The 16,462-nt window shown below is 43.7% G+C and overlaps 1 protein-coding gene across 1 annotated transcript in view; it reads right to left on the bottom strand.

Annotated features, from left to right (window-relative positions):
* The window catches only part of LOC124776717 (protein takeout-like), a 79,162-nt gene that overhangs the window by 49,168 nt on the left and 13,532 nt on the right, over nt 1-16,462 (bottom strand). The window contains exon 2 of the mRNA XM_047251831.1: nt 6,182-6,274. Within this exon, the coding sequence (XP_047107787.1) occupies nt 6,182-6,274 (93 nt within the window). The remainder of the gene's footprint in view (nt 1-6,181; nt 6,275-16,462) is intronic.

Below are 16,462 nucleotides of genomic sequence, written 5' to 3' on the forward strand. Positions count from 1 at the left end.
GCACGGGATTGAGTAGCATGGAGAGCTGCATCAAACCAGTCTCTGGACTGGAGCCCACAACAGCATAGTGACTGATATCGGTGTAGAAATCTGAACTAGCTAACATACATGATGTGTATGTAACACAACCGTGGACCTTAGTGTGTTACTGCTGTCCTCTATTCCATGAATAAGGATCTCGTTTAGACTGAATATTAAATCCTAATCTCGCTTCCTTTGAGACTGTCTGGTATGTGCGGTCTGAAACATGAAACATTTTTAGTGTTCTATTGTCCCAGTTATACAGTTATATAAAAAGGCATTCGAAGCATCTCCATAAAATAGCTTTTCTTTTTAATTCTATGATATGGATTATTTATAGTGTTGGAGAAGTTTTGTCCGCCATGAAATAGATCGTATCATTTTCCTTTGAAACATTTGAGACAATAACTCTATGGTTCTGAGAAGCATAATTCCTCACATTGAAAATTTGTCATCATCAATGTAATATATTAATTTCCGTTTTCTGCTTTTAAATAGACGACGCCGTACCTGACATCTTGGAGCTGTACGTTTGCTTGTCCCAGTACGACGATGTCTCTCATGCGAGAGGGCTGTACAAGCAATGATCACACGCACGGCACAGCGGACACACCAGGAACCGCGGTGTTGGCCGTCGAATGGCGCTAGCTGCGCAGCATTTGTGCACCGCCGCCGTCAGTGTCAGCCAGTTTGCCGTGGCATACGGAGCTCCATCGCAGTCTTTAACATTGGTAGCATGCCGCGACAGCGTGGACGTGAACCGTATGTGCAGTTGACGGACTTTGAGCGAGGGCGTATAGTGGGCATGCGGGAGGCCGGGTGGACGTACTACCGAATTGCTCAACACGTGGGGCGTGAGGTCTCCACAGTACATCGATGTTGTCGCCAGTGGTCGGCGGAAGGTGCACGTGCCGTCGACCTGGAACCGGACCGCAGCGACGCGCGGATGCACGCCAAGACCGTAGGATCCTACGCAGTGCCGTAGGGGACCGCACCGCCACTTCCCAGCAAATTAGGGACACTGTTGCTCCTGGGGTATCGGCGAGGACCATTCGCAACCGTCTCCATGAAGCTGGGCTACGGTCCCGCACACCGTTAGGCCGTCTTCCGCTCACGCCCCAACATCGTGCAGCCCGCCTCCAGTGGTGTCGCGACAGGCGTGAATGGAGGGACGAATGGAGACGTGTCGTCTTCAGCGATGAGAGTCGCTTCTGCCTTGGTGCCAATGATGGTCGTATGCGTGTTTGGCGCCGTGCAGGTGAGCGCCACAATCAGGACTGCATACGACCGAGGCACACAGGGCCAACACCCGGCATCATGGTGTGGGGAGCGATCTCCTACACTGGCCGTACACCACTGGTGATCGTCGAGGGGACACTGAATAGTGCACGGTACATCCAAACCGTCATCGAACCCATCGTTCTACCATTTCTAGACCGGCAAGGGAACTTGCTGTTCCAACAGGTCAACGCACGTCCGCATGTATCCCATGCCACCCAACGTGCTCTAGAAGGTGTAAGTCAACTACCCGGGCCAGCAAGATCTCCGGATCTGTCCCCCATTGAGCATGTTTGGGACTGGATGAAGCGTCGTCTCACGCGGTCTGCACGTCCAGCACGAACGCTGGTCCAACTGAGGCGCCAGGTGGAAATGGCATGGCAAGCCGTTCCACAGGACTACATCCAGCATCTCTACGATCGTCTCCATGGGAGAATAGCAGCCTGCATTGCTGCGAAAGGTGGATATACACTGTACTAGTGCTGACGTTGTGCATGCTCTGTTGCCTGTGTCTATGTGCCTGTGGTTCCGTCAGTGTGATCATGTGATGTATCTGACCCCAGGAATGTGTCAATAAAGTTCCCCCTTCCTGGGACAATGAATTCACGGTGTCCTTATTTCAATTTCCAGGAGTGTATATATATATATATATATATATATATATATATATATATATATATATATATATACGTGATTACTCTGCCATTCACAATAAAGTGGCTGGCAGAGGGTTCAATGGACCACCTTCAAGCTGTCTATCACGGGAAAAAACGAGCACTTAAATTTTTCTGTTCGATGCCTGATTTCTCTTATTGCATCGTGATCATCATTTCTTCCTACGTAGGTAGGTGCCAACAAATGTTTTCGCAATCGGAGGAGAAAACTGGTGATTTAAATTTCATGAGAAGATCCCTTTGCAACGAAACACGCCTTTGTTTTAATGACTACCACTCCAATTTATGTATCACATCTGTGGCACTATCTCCTCTATTTCGCGATAATACAAAACGAGCTACCCTTCTTTGTACTTTTTCGATGTCATCCGTCAGTCCCATCTGATGCGGATCCCACACCGCACAGCAATACTCCAGAATAGGGCGGACAAGCGTGGTGTAAGCAGTCTCTTTAGTAGACCTGTTGCACCTTTTAAGAGTTCTGCCAATGAATCGCAGTCTTTGGTTGGCTCTACCCACAACATTATCTATGTGATCGTTCCAATTTATTGTATTTATAATTGTAATCCCTATGTGTTTAGTTCAATTTACAGCCTTCATATTTGTGTGACTTATCGTGTAATCGAAATTTAGCGGATTCCTTTTAGTACTCAAGTGAATAACTTCACACTTTTTCTTATTCAGGGTCAATTGCCACTTGTCGCACCATTTTGCAATTCGTTTTCGCCATCTGATGACTTTACAAGACGGTAAATGGCAGTATCATCTGCAAACAATCTATAGGACTACTCAGATTGTCTCCTGTGTCGTTAATATAGATCAGGAACGATAGAGGGCCTATAAAACTTTCTTGGGGAACGCCGGATATTACTTCTGCTTTACTCGATGACTTTCCGTCTATTACTACAAACTGAGATCTTTCTGACAGGAAATCACGAATCCAGTCGCACAACTGCGGTGATATTCCATAGACACGCAGTTTGGTTAGAAGACGCTTGTGAGGAACAGTGTCACAAAAAGCCTTCTAGAAATCTAAAAATACGGAATCAATTTGACACCCCCTGTCGATAGCACTTATTACTTAATGAGTACAAAGAGCTAGTAGTGTTTCGCAAGAACGATATTTTCTGAATCCGTGCTGACTACGTGTCAATAAATCGTTTTCTTCGAGTTACTTCATAATGTTCGAATACAGTATATGTTCCAAAACCCTACTGTAAATCGATGTTAGTGATATGGGTCTGTAATTCAGCGGATTACTCCTACTTCCCTTTTTGGGTTTGGAGTGACTTGAGCAATTTTCCAGTCTTTAGGTACGGATCATTCTGTGAGCGAGCGGTTGTATTGCTAAATATGGAGCTATTGTGTCAGCATACTCTGAGAGGAACCTGACTGGTATACAATGTGGACCGGAAGCCTTGCTTTTATTAAGTGAATTAAGCTGCTTTGCAACCCCGAGGATATCTATTTCTATGTTTCTCGTCCAGGCAGTTGTTCTTGATTGGAATTCAGGATCACATTACATATAATAAAATTACTGTCAGATGCTTAAGTTCTGAAACAATGCTTCATGTGCGACTTCACGACTGAAAGATGAACGAAATGTGGTATCATAAACCAACATGTTCACTGAGGCGGAATAAGTCACTGGGTACCTCCTAACACCGTGCCGTACCTCCTTTTGCCCCTAGATTATGTCCCAAAAATTTTCGATAAGTGGCCATATCACTCGCTAGATCTGTCCAGAATGTACTTCAGATCAATCGCGAACATTCGTGGCCCAGCGAAACGTCACATTGTCATCTGTAAAAATTCCGTCGTTGTTTGGGAACACAAAGTACATGGATGGTTGCAAATGGTTTACAATTAGTCGAACATAATCATTTCCAGTCAATGATCGCTTCAATTAGACCACGTAAACACAGCCCCCACCATTATAGGGCACCCACCAGCTTGCACTGTGCCTTGTTAGCATCTTTGGTCCTTGGCTTCGTAGGTTCTGCTCCACACTGGAGCTCTACCATCAGCTCTTATCAACTGAAATCGGGACTCGTCTGAACAGGCCACGGTTTTCCAGTGGTCTAGGGTCCAACCGGTATGGTCACGAGCCCAGGAGGGGGGCGGCAGGCGATGTCGTGCTGTTAGCCAAGGCACTCGCGTCGGTCGTCAGCTGTCACTTCCCGTTAACGCCAAATTTCGCCGCACTATCCTAACGGATATGTTCGTCGTACGTCCCACATCGATTTCTGCGCTTGTTTCACGCAGTCTTGTTTGTGTGTTAGCGCTCACAACTCTGCGCAAATGCCAATGCTTTCGGTCGTTAAGTGAGAGCCATCGGTCACTACGCCGTCCATGATAATAAGTAATGCCTAAAATTTGGTATTCCCGGCCCTCTTCACACTGTGATATCGGTATATTGAATGCCCTAACGGTTTCGGAAATGGAATGTCCCATGCATTTAGCTCAAACTACCATCCCGCATACAAAATCTGTTAATATCCGTCGTGCGGCCATAATCACGTCGGAAACCATTTTCACATATATCACCTGAGTACAAATGACACCTCCGCCAATGCGCTACCCTTTTGTACCTTGTGTACGAGACACTACCGCAATCTGTATACATGCAGACATGTCGCTATCCCGTGGCTTTTGTCACCTCATTGTAGTAACACCAATCATATCATAGAATCGCAACTACCAAAATTCTCTTGTATGTATTGTGTATAGTACTGTAAAACAGAAAATTCATAATTTTACGATATTGTTATAACGACTGTGATTTAGAAACAATGCGAAAACAATAAGTTGTTGCCAAAAAATTCGAATAGTTCTTGACCGATTTACTTCAGATTTTTACGTAATACTCTAAAAACATTCATACAGACATAAGCTTTATATTCTTTAAAACAGCAGTGTACAGGCTTTCAGTAAAACCCGAATACAATAAAAAGAATGCTGTGCCGTGCCGTGAAAATGGGCAGTTTGGTTCAAATGGCTCTGAGCACTATGGGACTTAACATCTGTGGTCATCAGTTCCCTAGAACTTAGAACTAATTAAACCTAACTAACCTAAGGACATCACACACATCCATGCCCGAGGCAGGATTCGAACCCTCGACCGTAGCGGCCACGCGGTTCCAGACTGAAGCGCCTTTAACCGCACGGCCACACCGGCCGGCCTAAATGGGCAGTTTAAGTTTCTTTCTCATAGTCAGCTTTAACTACGATGGGAGGCATTTAAACCAGTAGACAAACTGTTTCTCCAATGTATATTCTCAGACCATACACATACTATTTTTAAAAAATTGTATAGACAATAATGTGATGTTTTGGTTTCTGCCTTGCGGTTGCTTGTAAGAACAAGCAGGAAAGTCGTATTTATAGCTTATCGGACTGCGTTTAGAATACTACCACGGATTCCGAATCGTCCGAAACTTTGAAATTCTTCCCATTCGCAGACTGAAACAATATGGAAAACAATCACTGAACTTACTATAGTCACGACCCAGCAGCTCTCATACCCCCATATGCCAACGATCCCAGCCGATTTACGTACTCATTTCTATCGACTTCAGTTTCCATCCAAGGTTCTGTGTACAATGACAAAAGGTTCAACGTTAGAGAGTGGGGGGGGGGGGGGGGGGGGAAGAGAAGACGCACAAAGAGGGGTGGAAGAAATCGACATAGTGAGGGAGGAGGAGACTACCTATGCAAACCAGTGTAGTGAGGGGATCAAGTGCATTGAGATGAAGTAGAACGAACCTGAAAACGAATATTGAGCTTGTTATGTCTGCGTAAACCACAAAACCGTCATTCTGGAACGGGTTATATCAGAGTTCTCCTTAGAGACGAGTAAGTAGAATTGTCAATATTGTCGCAAAGTCTTGTAATGTCAGTGTGTGGTAAAGTATCTATAAACTACAGATATAATGATTTTGGAACGTTGTTCTGGAGTTCTTGCCAACCTTATTAGTTAATGTGGAAGTGCAACGAAGATTTATAGATATCAGTATTAAACGCGGAAAGTACTAAGATGTTAGACGTGTAGAAACTGTTGGGAAGAATCGAAGAGCACGTATTTTTTTCACATAAACCGGTATTGCATCAAGTACACCATATTACAGGAGAGGTTAGGCTGCATACCAAGCAGTTTGTATTTCTGTTCTTTCATCGTTATATTCAAAAATGTAATCAATTATACTCACCTTTCACAAGATAGGGAATTGCAGCGCGACCATTCTTCAGAGCACATTCATTTACGTTTGGGTCCTTCTCGCTGCAGGCTTTGAGGTATTGTGCTGAAACAGAAAGGTCTTATGTGGTACAAGAGCATTTTTCCATTGATACTACAAGATATAAACAAAAAATGCATCAAGGAACTATTGTTATGGTCTTCAGTCATGAGACTGTTTTGATGCATCTCTATATGCCAGTCTGTCCTGTGCAGGCCTCCCCATCTCTTTATAACTACTGTAACGTGCATCCATTTGCACCTGCTAACTACATTCGACTCCCTATGCAGCCCCCCCCCCCCATTCCACCCCCCCCCCCTCCCCACACACACACACACACACACACACATCAAACTCGCCTACTACTTTTATTCTTATATTCTAGTAGTTCATTCTGATATTCTAGTGGTTGATACTTGATAAAACGATTACGCCCCCCCCCCCCCCCCCCCGATCTATCATAGCCACCTAGGAACCATGGACCATGCCAAAGTGGGTGGCTTTCGTTGCTCTATGACACAGATACAGATGTAGAGATGAATCTATGGAGAGTCCTTAGTAGCCTGTGATGCTGAAGAGGGACATTAGCCTCTACACTGAGGCAACAGTGTAGCTGATTGACTGATCTGGCCTTGTAACTTTGTCAACATAGCCTTTCTATATTGGTACTATCAATGGCTGAAAGAAAAGGGAAATGACTGCTATTATATTTAGTTCAAAACAGATAGCTCTCGTGTGTGGGTTATGGGATGATGTCCTCGTGGGTAAATTATTCCGGAGGTAAAATAGCCCGGAGGTCTGGTACCATGCCCCACGGAATTTGAATCAGCGCCAGACATCATGGACGTCAAAGACCCCTAGATGTCTCTCCACCATCGCGCCATAAGCCGTGGCGGCGTGCGCCTCCTGGCCTGCATTAATAGTGTGAGGGCGCCACAGTGGAACACGTGGTTCCAGCAGCCAATAGCGACACCCCTGATTCTGTATTTAAGCGCCTGCCTCTCGCTCAGCCGGATGGATCTCCGCCCCCACCTGCTTTTACAAGGCCCTCCAAATCCTTGAACGCCATGCGCTCCGCCTTGCCTTCCGTATCCGCCTTCCTTCCCCCACACGGCTCCTGTAGGAACTGATCCCCTTCCCCCACCTCCTCCGGTTCCTCCAACATCTCCGCATACTTTGCATTGTCCACAGGCTTGACCCCCCCCCACCCTCTGGTTTCCTCCTTCCTCTCCAACCCCCGCCCATTGCTGCGCCTCTATCGCTGTATCCCTCCTTCTCTCCACCTCCACACCCTCCATCTCCTTCATCAGGGCAATTTCCAACGCCTCCCCCTACCGGATGACGAACTTCGCCGTGACATCTACCCTTCCTTCCAACTATAACCTGGCCTTGTCCCCCCCCCCTCCCCAGGGCCCCCCTTTTTTCCTCTTCCCTCCTTCTCCCAGAGAGGATTTTCCTCCTTCCCTCCCCCCCCACCCCTGAGACCCTGCACCCTCTTTCCTTCCCACATCCCTCCCCGCCTGGCCCTCTTCAGTGCACCCCCCGCTCATCTCCCCCATCTCTTCCCCTCCCTCCCTTCTTCCAGTCTCCCTCATCTCCTTGCGCCTGGCAGATCCTCTGTTTTGATCATCATCGGTGTGGCACATCAGTGTTGTGTTTAGTGCTGTTTCTCCTGTGCATCAAGAGGTGTGATTTTAGTTGTATACTGCCTTGAGGTTCGCCATCAGTGTTTGTTATGTGCTACGCCATCTGTCGATATCTTTTATGCTCCAGTCATACTGTGCCTTGTGTTCTTTTAATTGTCACAGTGTGTGGCTTTTTGTGTGTGCTACTTTTAAACAGTTTTAACAGTTTTTTATCTCCATTTTACCGTCACCCCCGTTTTTTGTCTATTGCCTTCCATGATGTTCCCCCTTTTTTATATCTATGTTCACCGTATTCTCTCCTTTGTTCTTTTTAAATGTCTTCTATTGTTTGTTCTGTGTCTTTCGGCTAAAGAGCAGCGCATATGCTGCTGCCAGCCCGCCCCGATGGGGAATTGAAATACAATAAAGAAAAAAAAAAAGCTCAGCCGGCGAGTCTAATCGTTGCATGAGTAATGACAGTAGTGACATATTGCCTCGACAACAGACTGCTTGTTTACCGTTCTTTGTTTTCATTACTAGTGGACGTGTTGGATTCGTTTGGTTGCCCCTGTCACTCCGTTGCTTCTTGCGTGTTGTCGTTGTAAGGTCTCTCTTGGTCGTCCGTTGTCGTTGTTTCATGTCCGTCCTTTCTGTTCGTTTGTTTGTTCACGGGCTGCTCTCCATTTGGTCCCGACGCGATTTCTCGGCCACCCCGCGGTTACAATAGGAGGTAAAATCGTCCATTCATATACTCAGGAAGATATTGGCCATCAGGTAAGCTAGCGTCCTACGAGTCAGAGCGTTCCACACTTGATGCTTTAAGAGGGTAGGTAGGTTAAAGGAATTAAAAATAGAGTTTGGATGGGCTGAAATGAAAGGTAGTGGTAATTAGAGATACGCAGCGGCAGGAAGAACGGATTTTTGGACAGGTCAGTACACGCTTTTCAACACAGAATCAAATAGATGTATTGCAGAACGAGGTCTCACAATAAATACAAAAATAGAAATGCAGCAAACTACCATAAACAAAATAGTGAATCCATAATTACACTATATACAAGTCGACACTAACTATGGTTGTAAAAGTTTGTGTGCTGAGTAGCTCCACACCTAAAAGATGGTAAGAATGTTTGATGCCATAAAAGAAATTATTTAGATCGTTAAACCAGATGAAAATTTAATACTAATGAGGACTGAAATGCGATAGTGAGAAAGGGAAGAGAAGGAAAAGTTGTAGCAGAACACAAAATGGGGGAGAGGAGTGTAACCTTCCGGCGGAGGTTCGAGTCCTCCCTCGGGCATGGGTGTGTGTGTTTGTCCTTAGGATAATTTAGGTTAGGTGGTGTGTAAGTTTAGGGACTGATGACCTTAGCAGTTAAGTTCCATAAGATTTCATACACATTTGACTACTTTTTTTTTTTTTTTTTTTTTTTTTTATTTTTTTGGATCCTTCGAAACCAGACTGTACACTGTAAAACATTATAAACTACGGATTAAAACTGAATAAATTGCTGAATGGTAGGACTTTTAGGACATGGGACCTGGTTAATTTGAAAGAATCAGTGTTTGGGGAGTGCTTCAAGGAAGTATTAGGGAAAGAGTGACTGAAACAGGTGAAAGCAATACAGTAGAAGACTGACGTATAGGTTTCACAGATTATGCTGAGGGAATTGAATGAGGAAATGAATACAGGTCAAGGTAAAGTCTTTGGTGCGTACCCCATCACGGGGCTACTGGCCTCACTGCAGACAGAGCACAGCTTTTCTTCGCCACAGCGTCTGCAGCTCGTGGTCGTGCGGTAGCGTTCTCGCTTCCCAAGCCCGGGTTCCCAGGTTCGATTCCCGCCGGGGTCAGGGATTTTCTCTGCCTCGTGATGACTGGGTGTTGTGTGCCGTCCTTAGGTTAGTTATGTGTAAGTAGTTCTAAATTCTAGGGGACTGATGACCATAGATATTAAGTCTCATAGTGCTCAGAGCCATTTCTTCGCCGCAGCACTAAGAAGGGGGTTGTTGCGTGCCCACAGCGCTGGCGCCCTTCTACCTCGGGGAACGATCCCCGGTACTCATTGGGAAGGCTTGGGGGTCTACCGGAGAGAATGGAATGGAAAAAACCCATGACTCTGTCTGGGACTGAATTACTGACTGCTAAATGGCAGTCTAAACATTTGCCTCTGCTGACAGATGATCAGGAAGCTAACTATTATGATGATTCCCTGTTTAGACGTTTACAAGAACTTAGACCTGAACTGAGACAGCTTTGAGCATAGAGCTGCTAGGTGTCATGCTGTTCATGTATCTTGCCTGCTTTTTGGACCATTCACGGTAATGTATCTTAAGCAAGGATTTTTGGAATCCCGGTTTCCGTTACTGAGTTTCTGAGACAATCTTTCACTTGAACGATTATTTCTGTGACTTATGTAACAGATTCAGGTCATAGTGCCTGACTAAAAAGGTTTGTGCACACGCTAGCACAACATACAGCAAAAAGAACAGTAGAGAGGGCATTAGATATCCGTTTCTGCAACATTTTATTTAATAAGATTAATTCCCAAGTCTTTACCGTCTGATGATACGTTGGTGGAATTAGAGCACCATTAAATAATATCAAGTGAGATGCAAGAAAACGTGAAGAAAAAACGATTAAGTACAACTCAAATTAAGTTGTATGTTTCACTGCGAAGAAATTAAGTTCAGACGAAAACTTCGTATTACGGTTTGCTGTACACAAGAAAATTACAAGAAAATGTTAGAGCTATCTAATGAATTTCAGACTGATTAAAAAAATTCTTTTAAAAGTAAGAAAAATATACTGAATGGAAATCATTCCAAGCAATGACGAGTAATCAGAAGACATACTGAAGTGTGACAGAAACTGATAAATGATAGAAAATCCTGCAAGGAAATGGTGTGGATTTTTTATACTAAAGAACAGTTCTTTGGTGGATATGTTACCACAAATAACAGAGGTCACACGTCTCAGAATTGCTGAAAACAATAACAATCGTGCATGAGAAAAACAAATAGCAAATTCTTATTTTTTAGTACGAAAATAAAATAAAGCGTACTATATTTTATCAAACAATAAAGAGGCGGGCTTCACGTAAAGAACGAATCCAACTTCTAAATTTCAAGTTGTTGTGGAATACGAAGATGCAGACTAAAAGTAGGAATGAAGACAATAGACAAGTAGTCTCTTAGGAAGGTCATGTGACAGTATTCAAGGACAAGGACATATAACAGTTAAATTAACCAATAAATGAAGCACCTGAGGGAATGTAGTTACGGCAGTGAGAACTCACAATGGAAAACTGACATCAACAAGAGCAGGAACAGAACAAAATAGAAACATGTATTGTGTAGTTACTGTACTGGCACACATCAATCAATGAGATAAATTTGAACAAACATTCAAACGTTTCTTTAAATAGCCGTATGTCACTAAATGTGAATCAGAAACACACAATAACGACAGAAGCCATTCTGGAAGTTCAGAGTGACAATTATTGAACTGCATGAAATAAAATTGTCATAATTTCTGAACGGTTTACGTTAGGACGTGCAAACTGCACGGTTGGCCGCAAGGTATGATTGGGATCAGTATGTGCCGTATGGTTTGGTTTAGCGACAAAGCCCACTTTCATTTGGACGGGTTCGTCAGTCAGCAACACTGGCGCGTTTGGGGGAAAGAGAATCCGCATTTGCGATCGAGAATTCTCTTCACCCTCAACGGGTGACTGTGGTGTGCAATGTCCTGAGACGGAGTAATCAGTGTGTTATTCCTTAATGGAATGGAGACTACCAAACGGTACGTGAAGGTTTTGGAAGATGATTTCATCCCCATTATCCAAGGTAACCCTGGTTTCCACAGGAGGCGGAGCTAGACCCCGTCGAAGCAGGAGAGCGTTTAATGTTCTGGAGGAGGACTTTGGGGACCGTATTCTGGTTCTGGGGTACCTAGAGGCCACTGGCTTGGGGATCGATTGGCCTCCATTTTCTGCGGATCTGAATACACTACTGGCCGTTAAAATAGTTACACCAAGAAGATATGCAGATGATAAACGGGTATATTGTACTAGAACTGACATGTGATTACATTTTCACGAAATTTGGTGCATAGATCCTGAGAAATCAGTACACAGAACAACTACCTCTGGCCTTGATACGCCTGGGCATTGAGTCAAACAGAGCTTGGATGGCGTGTACAGGTACAGCTGCCCATGCAGCTTCAACATGATACCACAGTTCATCAAGAATAGTGACTGGTGTATTGTGATGAGCCAGTTGCTCGGCCACCATTGACCAGGCATTTTCAATTGGTGAGAGATCTGGAGAATGTGCTGGCCAGGGTAGCAGTCGAACATTTTCTGTATCCAGAAAGGTTCGTACAGGACCTCCAACAAACGGTCGTGCATTATCGTGCTGAAATGTAGGGTTTCTCGGGGATCGAATGAAGGGTAGAGCCACGGGTCGTAACACATCTGAAATGTAACGTCCACTGTTCAAAGTTCCGTCAATGCGAACAAGAGGTGACCGAGACGGGTAACCAATGACACCTCATACCATCATGCCGGGTAATACGCCAGGATGGCGATGACGAATACACGCTTCCAATGTGCGTTCACCGCGATGTCACCAAACACGGATGCGACCATCATGATGCTGTAAACAGAACCTGGATTCATCCGAAAAAATGGCGTTTTGCCATTCGTGCACCCAGGTCCGTCATTGAGTACACCACCGCAGACGCTCCTGTCTGTGATGCAGCCATGGTAACCGCAGCTATGGTCACCGAGCTGATAGTCTATGCTGCTGCAAAGGTCGTAGAACTGTTCGTGCAGATGGCTGTTGTCTTGCAAACGTCCCCATCTGTTGACTCAGGGATCGAAGCGTGGCTGCACGATCCGTTACAGCCATGTGGGTAAGATGCCTGTTACCTCGACTGCTAGTGATACGAGGCCGTTGGGATCCAGCACGGCGTTCCGTATTACCCTCCTGAACCCACCGATTCCATATTCTGCTAACAGTTATTAGATCTCGACCAACGAGAGCAGCAATGTCGCGATACGATAAACCGCAATCGCGATAGGCTACGACCCTACCTTTATCAAATTCGGAAACGTGATGGTACGCATTTCTCCTCCTTACACGAGGAATCACAACAACGTTTTGCCGGCCGGAGTGGCCGAGTGGTTCTAGGTGCTACAGTCTCGAACCGCGCGACCGCTACGGTCGCAGGTTCGAATCCTGCTTCGGGCATGGATGTGTGTGATGTCCTTAGGTTAGTTAGGTTTAAGTAGTTCTAAGTTCTAGGGGACTGATGACCTCAGACGTTAAGTCCCATAGTGCTCAGAGCCATTTGAACAACAACGTTTCACCAGGCAACGCCGGTCAGTTGCAGTTTGTGTATTTGAAATCGGTTGGAATCTTTCCTCATGTCAGCACGTTGTAGGTGTCGCCACCGGCGCCAACCTTGTGTGAATGCTCTGAAAAGCTAATCATTTGCATATCACAGCATCTTCTTCCTGTCGGTTAAATTACGCGTCCGTAACACGTCATCTTCGTGGTGTAGCAATTTTAATGGCCAATAGTGTACATGCGACTCGTTTTTGTGGGGTTATATTAAAGCCAAGTGTACAGCAATAACGCCAAAACTATTCCTCAACTGAAAACAGGGATTCAGGAGTTCGTCGACAGCATCGATATTCCGACTCCTCAGCGGGTCATGTAGAATTTCACTATTCCTCAGCTCCACATCATCGCCAATGATGGCAGTCACAACGAATATGTCATAACCTAAATCCGAATATCTGTAGTGACGTTTAAATGTTGAATGACGTCTGTGGACGCCTTAGTTTGCGGGTCATATGTGTATATCTATTTTTTGTCATTTTTATTTGTAGTTAACTGTTGCTATTTGAGTTTACAGATTGTCATTTTGTCACTTAGAGATAGTCGAGCTGTGGACGCTAGGAAATGGAACGCCAAGTGGAGAAATCGTAACAGTTGTTTGAACTTAATAGAAGGGTGTCAGCAGCGGTGGCAGTCTGAAGCATTTGCGCTGTGTATGGGACAATGCTATTAAACAGACCACGAAAAGGAAATTGTTTTCTCGTCTTAAGTGGGGTCGTTTCGACATTACTGACTGTCCACATTCTGGATGACATTTGGGGTCTGATGGAGATCGTTTGAACCCATTAATCTACAATGGTCCACGTCAGTGTCCTCGAGAACTGGAAAATGTAGTGAACTGTGATCTTTCTACCATCATACAACATTTGCATGCGTGGAGAAGATTCAAAAATTGCGTGAATTTGTACTGCATACTCTAAGCGAAAATTAAGGAAACCAGCAGGTGGCCATATGTGCATCTCTTCTTGCTCGTCATCAATTCGATAGTGAACAACACTGAAATTCTTATCCTGAATTGTTATTGATGAAAAGAAAATATACATTTATCTTAATATAACAAATAGAAGGAGTGGTTGAGCACAAACAAAGCAGCAACATCCAGTACATAAAACTTTGTGCATGCACGAAAGATAATGTTATGCATTTGGTGGAACAGTGATGGTGTGGTGTACCACGAACTGCTTCCCTGAGATGTAACCATCTCTGCTGACATTTATTTTCAACAACTGAGACGTAATCCAAGAACAATGATCAGGAAGACGCTACTCCACCACGATAACGCCCGCCCGCCTTCTGCTAGACTGACAAAAAAGGGTAAAAAAGCACTATGAAGGATCTGGGTTGGGAAGTCATTCCACATAACATTACTTACCTGATTTTGCGTCCTCAGATTATTACACCTTCTGCCCTCTCCCGAACAATCGTCAAGGAAATTCCTTTCTGGGCGAAAATGCCTTCCAACAGATACATCGAAAAAGATCAACAACAAATGATCCATTATCTCAAGGGCTTCTCAGTCACACTGAATTCAACGTAAATAATTTTGCTTTGAAGTACCATGTCTGCCGACCAGTATCTTCGGAAGATTGACGAAAACGATGACAACGAAATTCGCATATCTAACTTGGTCAAAAATGGGAAAAACTGGAGATGGCCAGATGAAGATTATTCAATCAAATACAATCGAAGTAAAATAGTGCAGAATTTGAATCCACCTATGAAAATAAATGAGCGTCCTACTCCTACATTCGTGTTCGATTCAAAACTTTGAATGTATTCTATCTGAATAGGTGTAGGTAGATGTAGTAATAAGCAGACCTTATTTTTCTTGAAGAATTCATTGTTTGTTCATACATTTAAGATCACACTGATGTTATACACTCAAGTACAATTTATTTTGCTCAAATGTTATTTCTTCATTCCAATTTATCTTTGGAAAATTTAGTCTCTGAAAAGGAAGAAACCCCAAGTTTCGACAAAATAAAATGTTTTTCATCGACAGTTGCTGTATTCTGCATAAGTAACCCTATTCAGTCAGGTTATGCCAACTCACCCCCAGGGTATGCCAATTGCCAGTTTTTAAGAAATGTTGTTTTGGGGTGACCTAAACTCTTATTTTGTAATCAAAAACTTAAGCTGTCTGCTGCAGTCACCAGTATCTCTTCACTTAACAAAAAATCAAAAGCCAAGATCTTCGCCAAGTAGCCCAATTATCCTCTAAAAATGTTTGTAGAATGACATCACTTCTTTAAACTGCAACAACCTGCTGTAATTATTGTTCTTTACAAGAGTAGATGCAGGCAAGGTATCAACTTCCTCTGTGTAATATGCAAACTATTCGCTAAGCTTTTCACAAAATAGTACAGAAATGAGTACAAATGTTGGTTGGCTTAGAATTCATAGCTTTAAGTTCAACACCAACAGCTGTTATCAAAAACAGGCGTTGATTCAACCTACATGTGGATGGAAGATTGTTTATGTCAATGATACAGTTTGTTTTAGACGCCTACACCCTACATAGAATTCAAGGTACAGCTACATAAAACATGTCATTTCGGCAGAATTGTTTTCAGTTGCCCCCTGGAAGCTATCCAATGTATTGAACTATGAAATTGTAGAAAGAATATTGATTAATCGAACATTTCTCCAACACTTCTGATTTCCAAGTGACATTATGCTCTTTGCTTATTGTGCAGATGATCTTCATCTATTAGTAGAAACACTATATAGGTCAAGTTTGGAATTAGGCCTGATTTGCATAATGAACAAATTAGAAGAATGCTACTAATTTACAATAGTCATAGAACAGTTGATGGGTATCTGCGTATGAGGTAATTAAAGACGTTGACTGAATGGATAGCAAAGTAAATAATCGAGTAATAGCTTGTAGCAAACTAAATACAATGTTTGAAACAATGCTCCTGTTTTGTTTCATACTGTAATTTAAAAGACAGTATGTAATTTCATTTTGCAATCACAGCAGTGAGGTTTGAACTTTCCATCTAGAGATAACTGAAGAAACGAAATTTTTTCAGTGAGTAATAGATACATCCACATTGAGAAATTCTAGAAGAAAGAAGAGAGGATAGAAATGTAACAGGGACAGATTAGAATGGAAGACATAATTATCATGTCAGTGAAAATTAAATAGAAGTGTGCAGGTCATATAGACAGACAAATATATGTAATATTAACAAAATAAATTTTTTTCTTTATTCCAA

This window comes from Schistocerca piceifrons, chromosome 2 (assembly GCF_021461385.2).
Source record: "Schistocerca piceifrons isolate TAMUIC-IGC-003096 chromosome 2, iqSchPice1.1, whole genome shotgun sequence".
In the NCBI taxonomy this organism is placed as follows: domain Eukaryota; kingdom Metazoa; phylum Arthropoda; class Insecta; order Orthoptera; family Acrididae; genus Schistocerca; species Schistocerca piceifrons.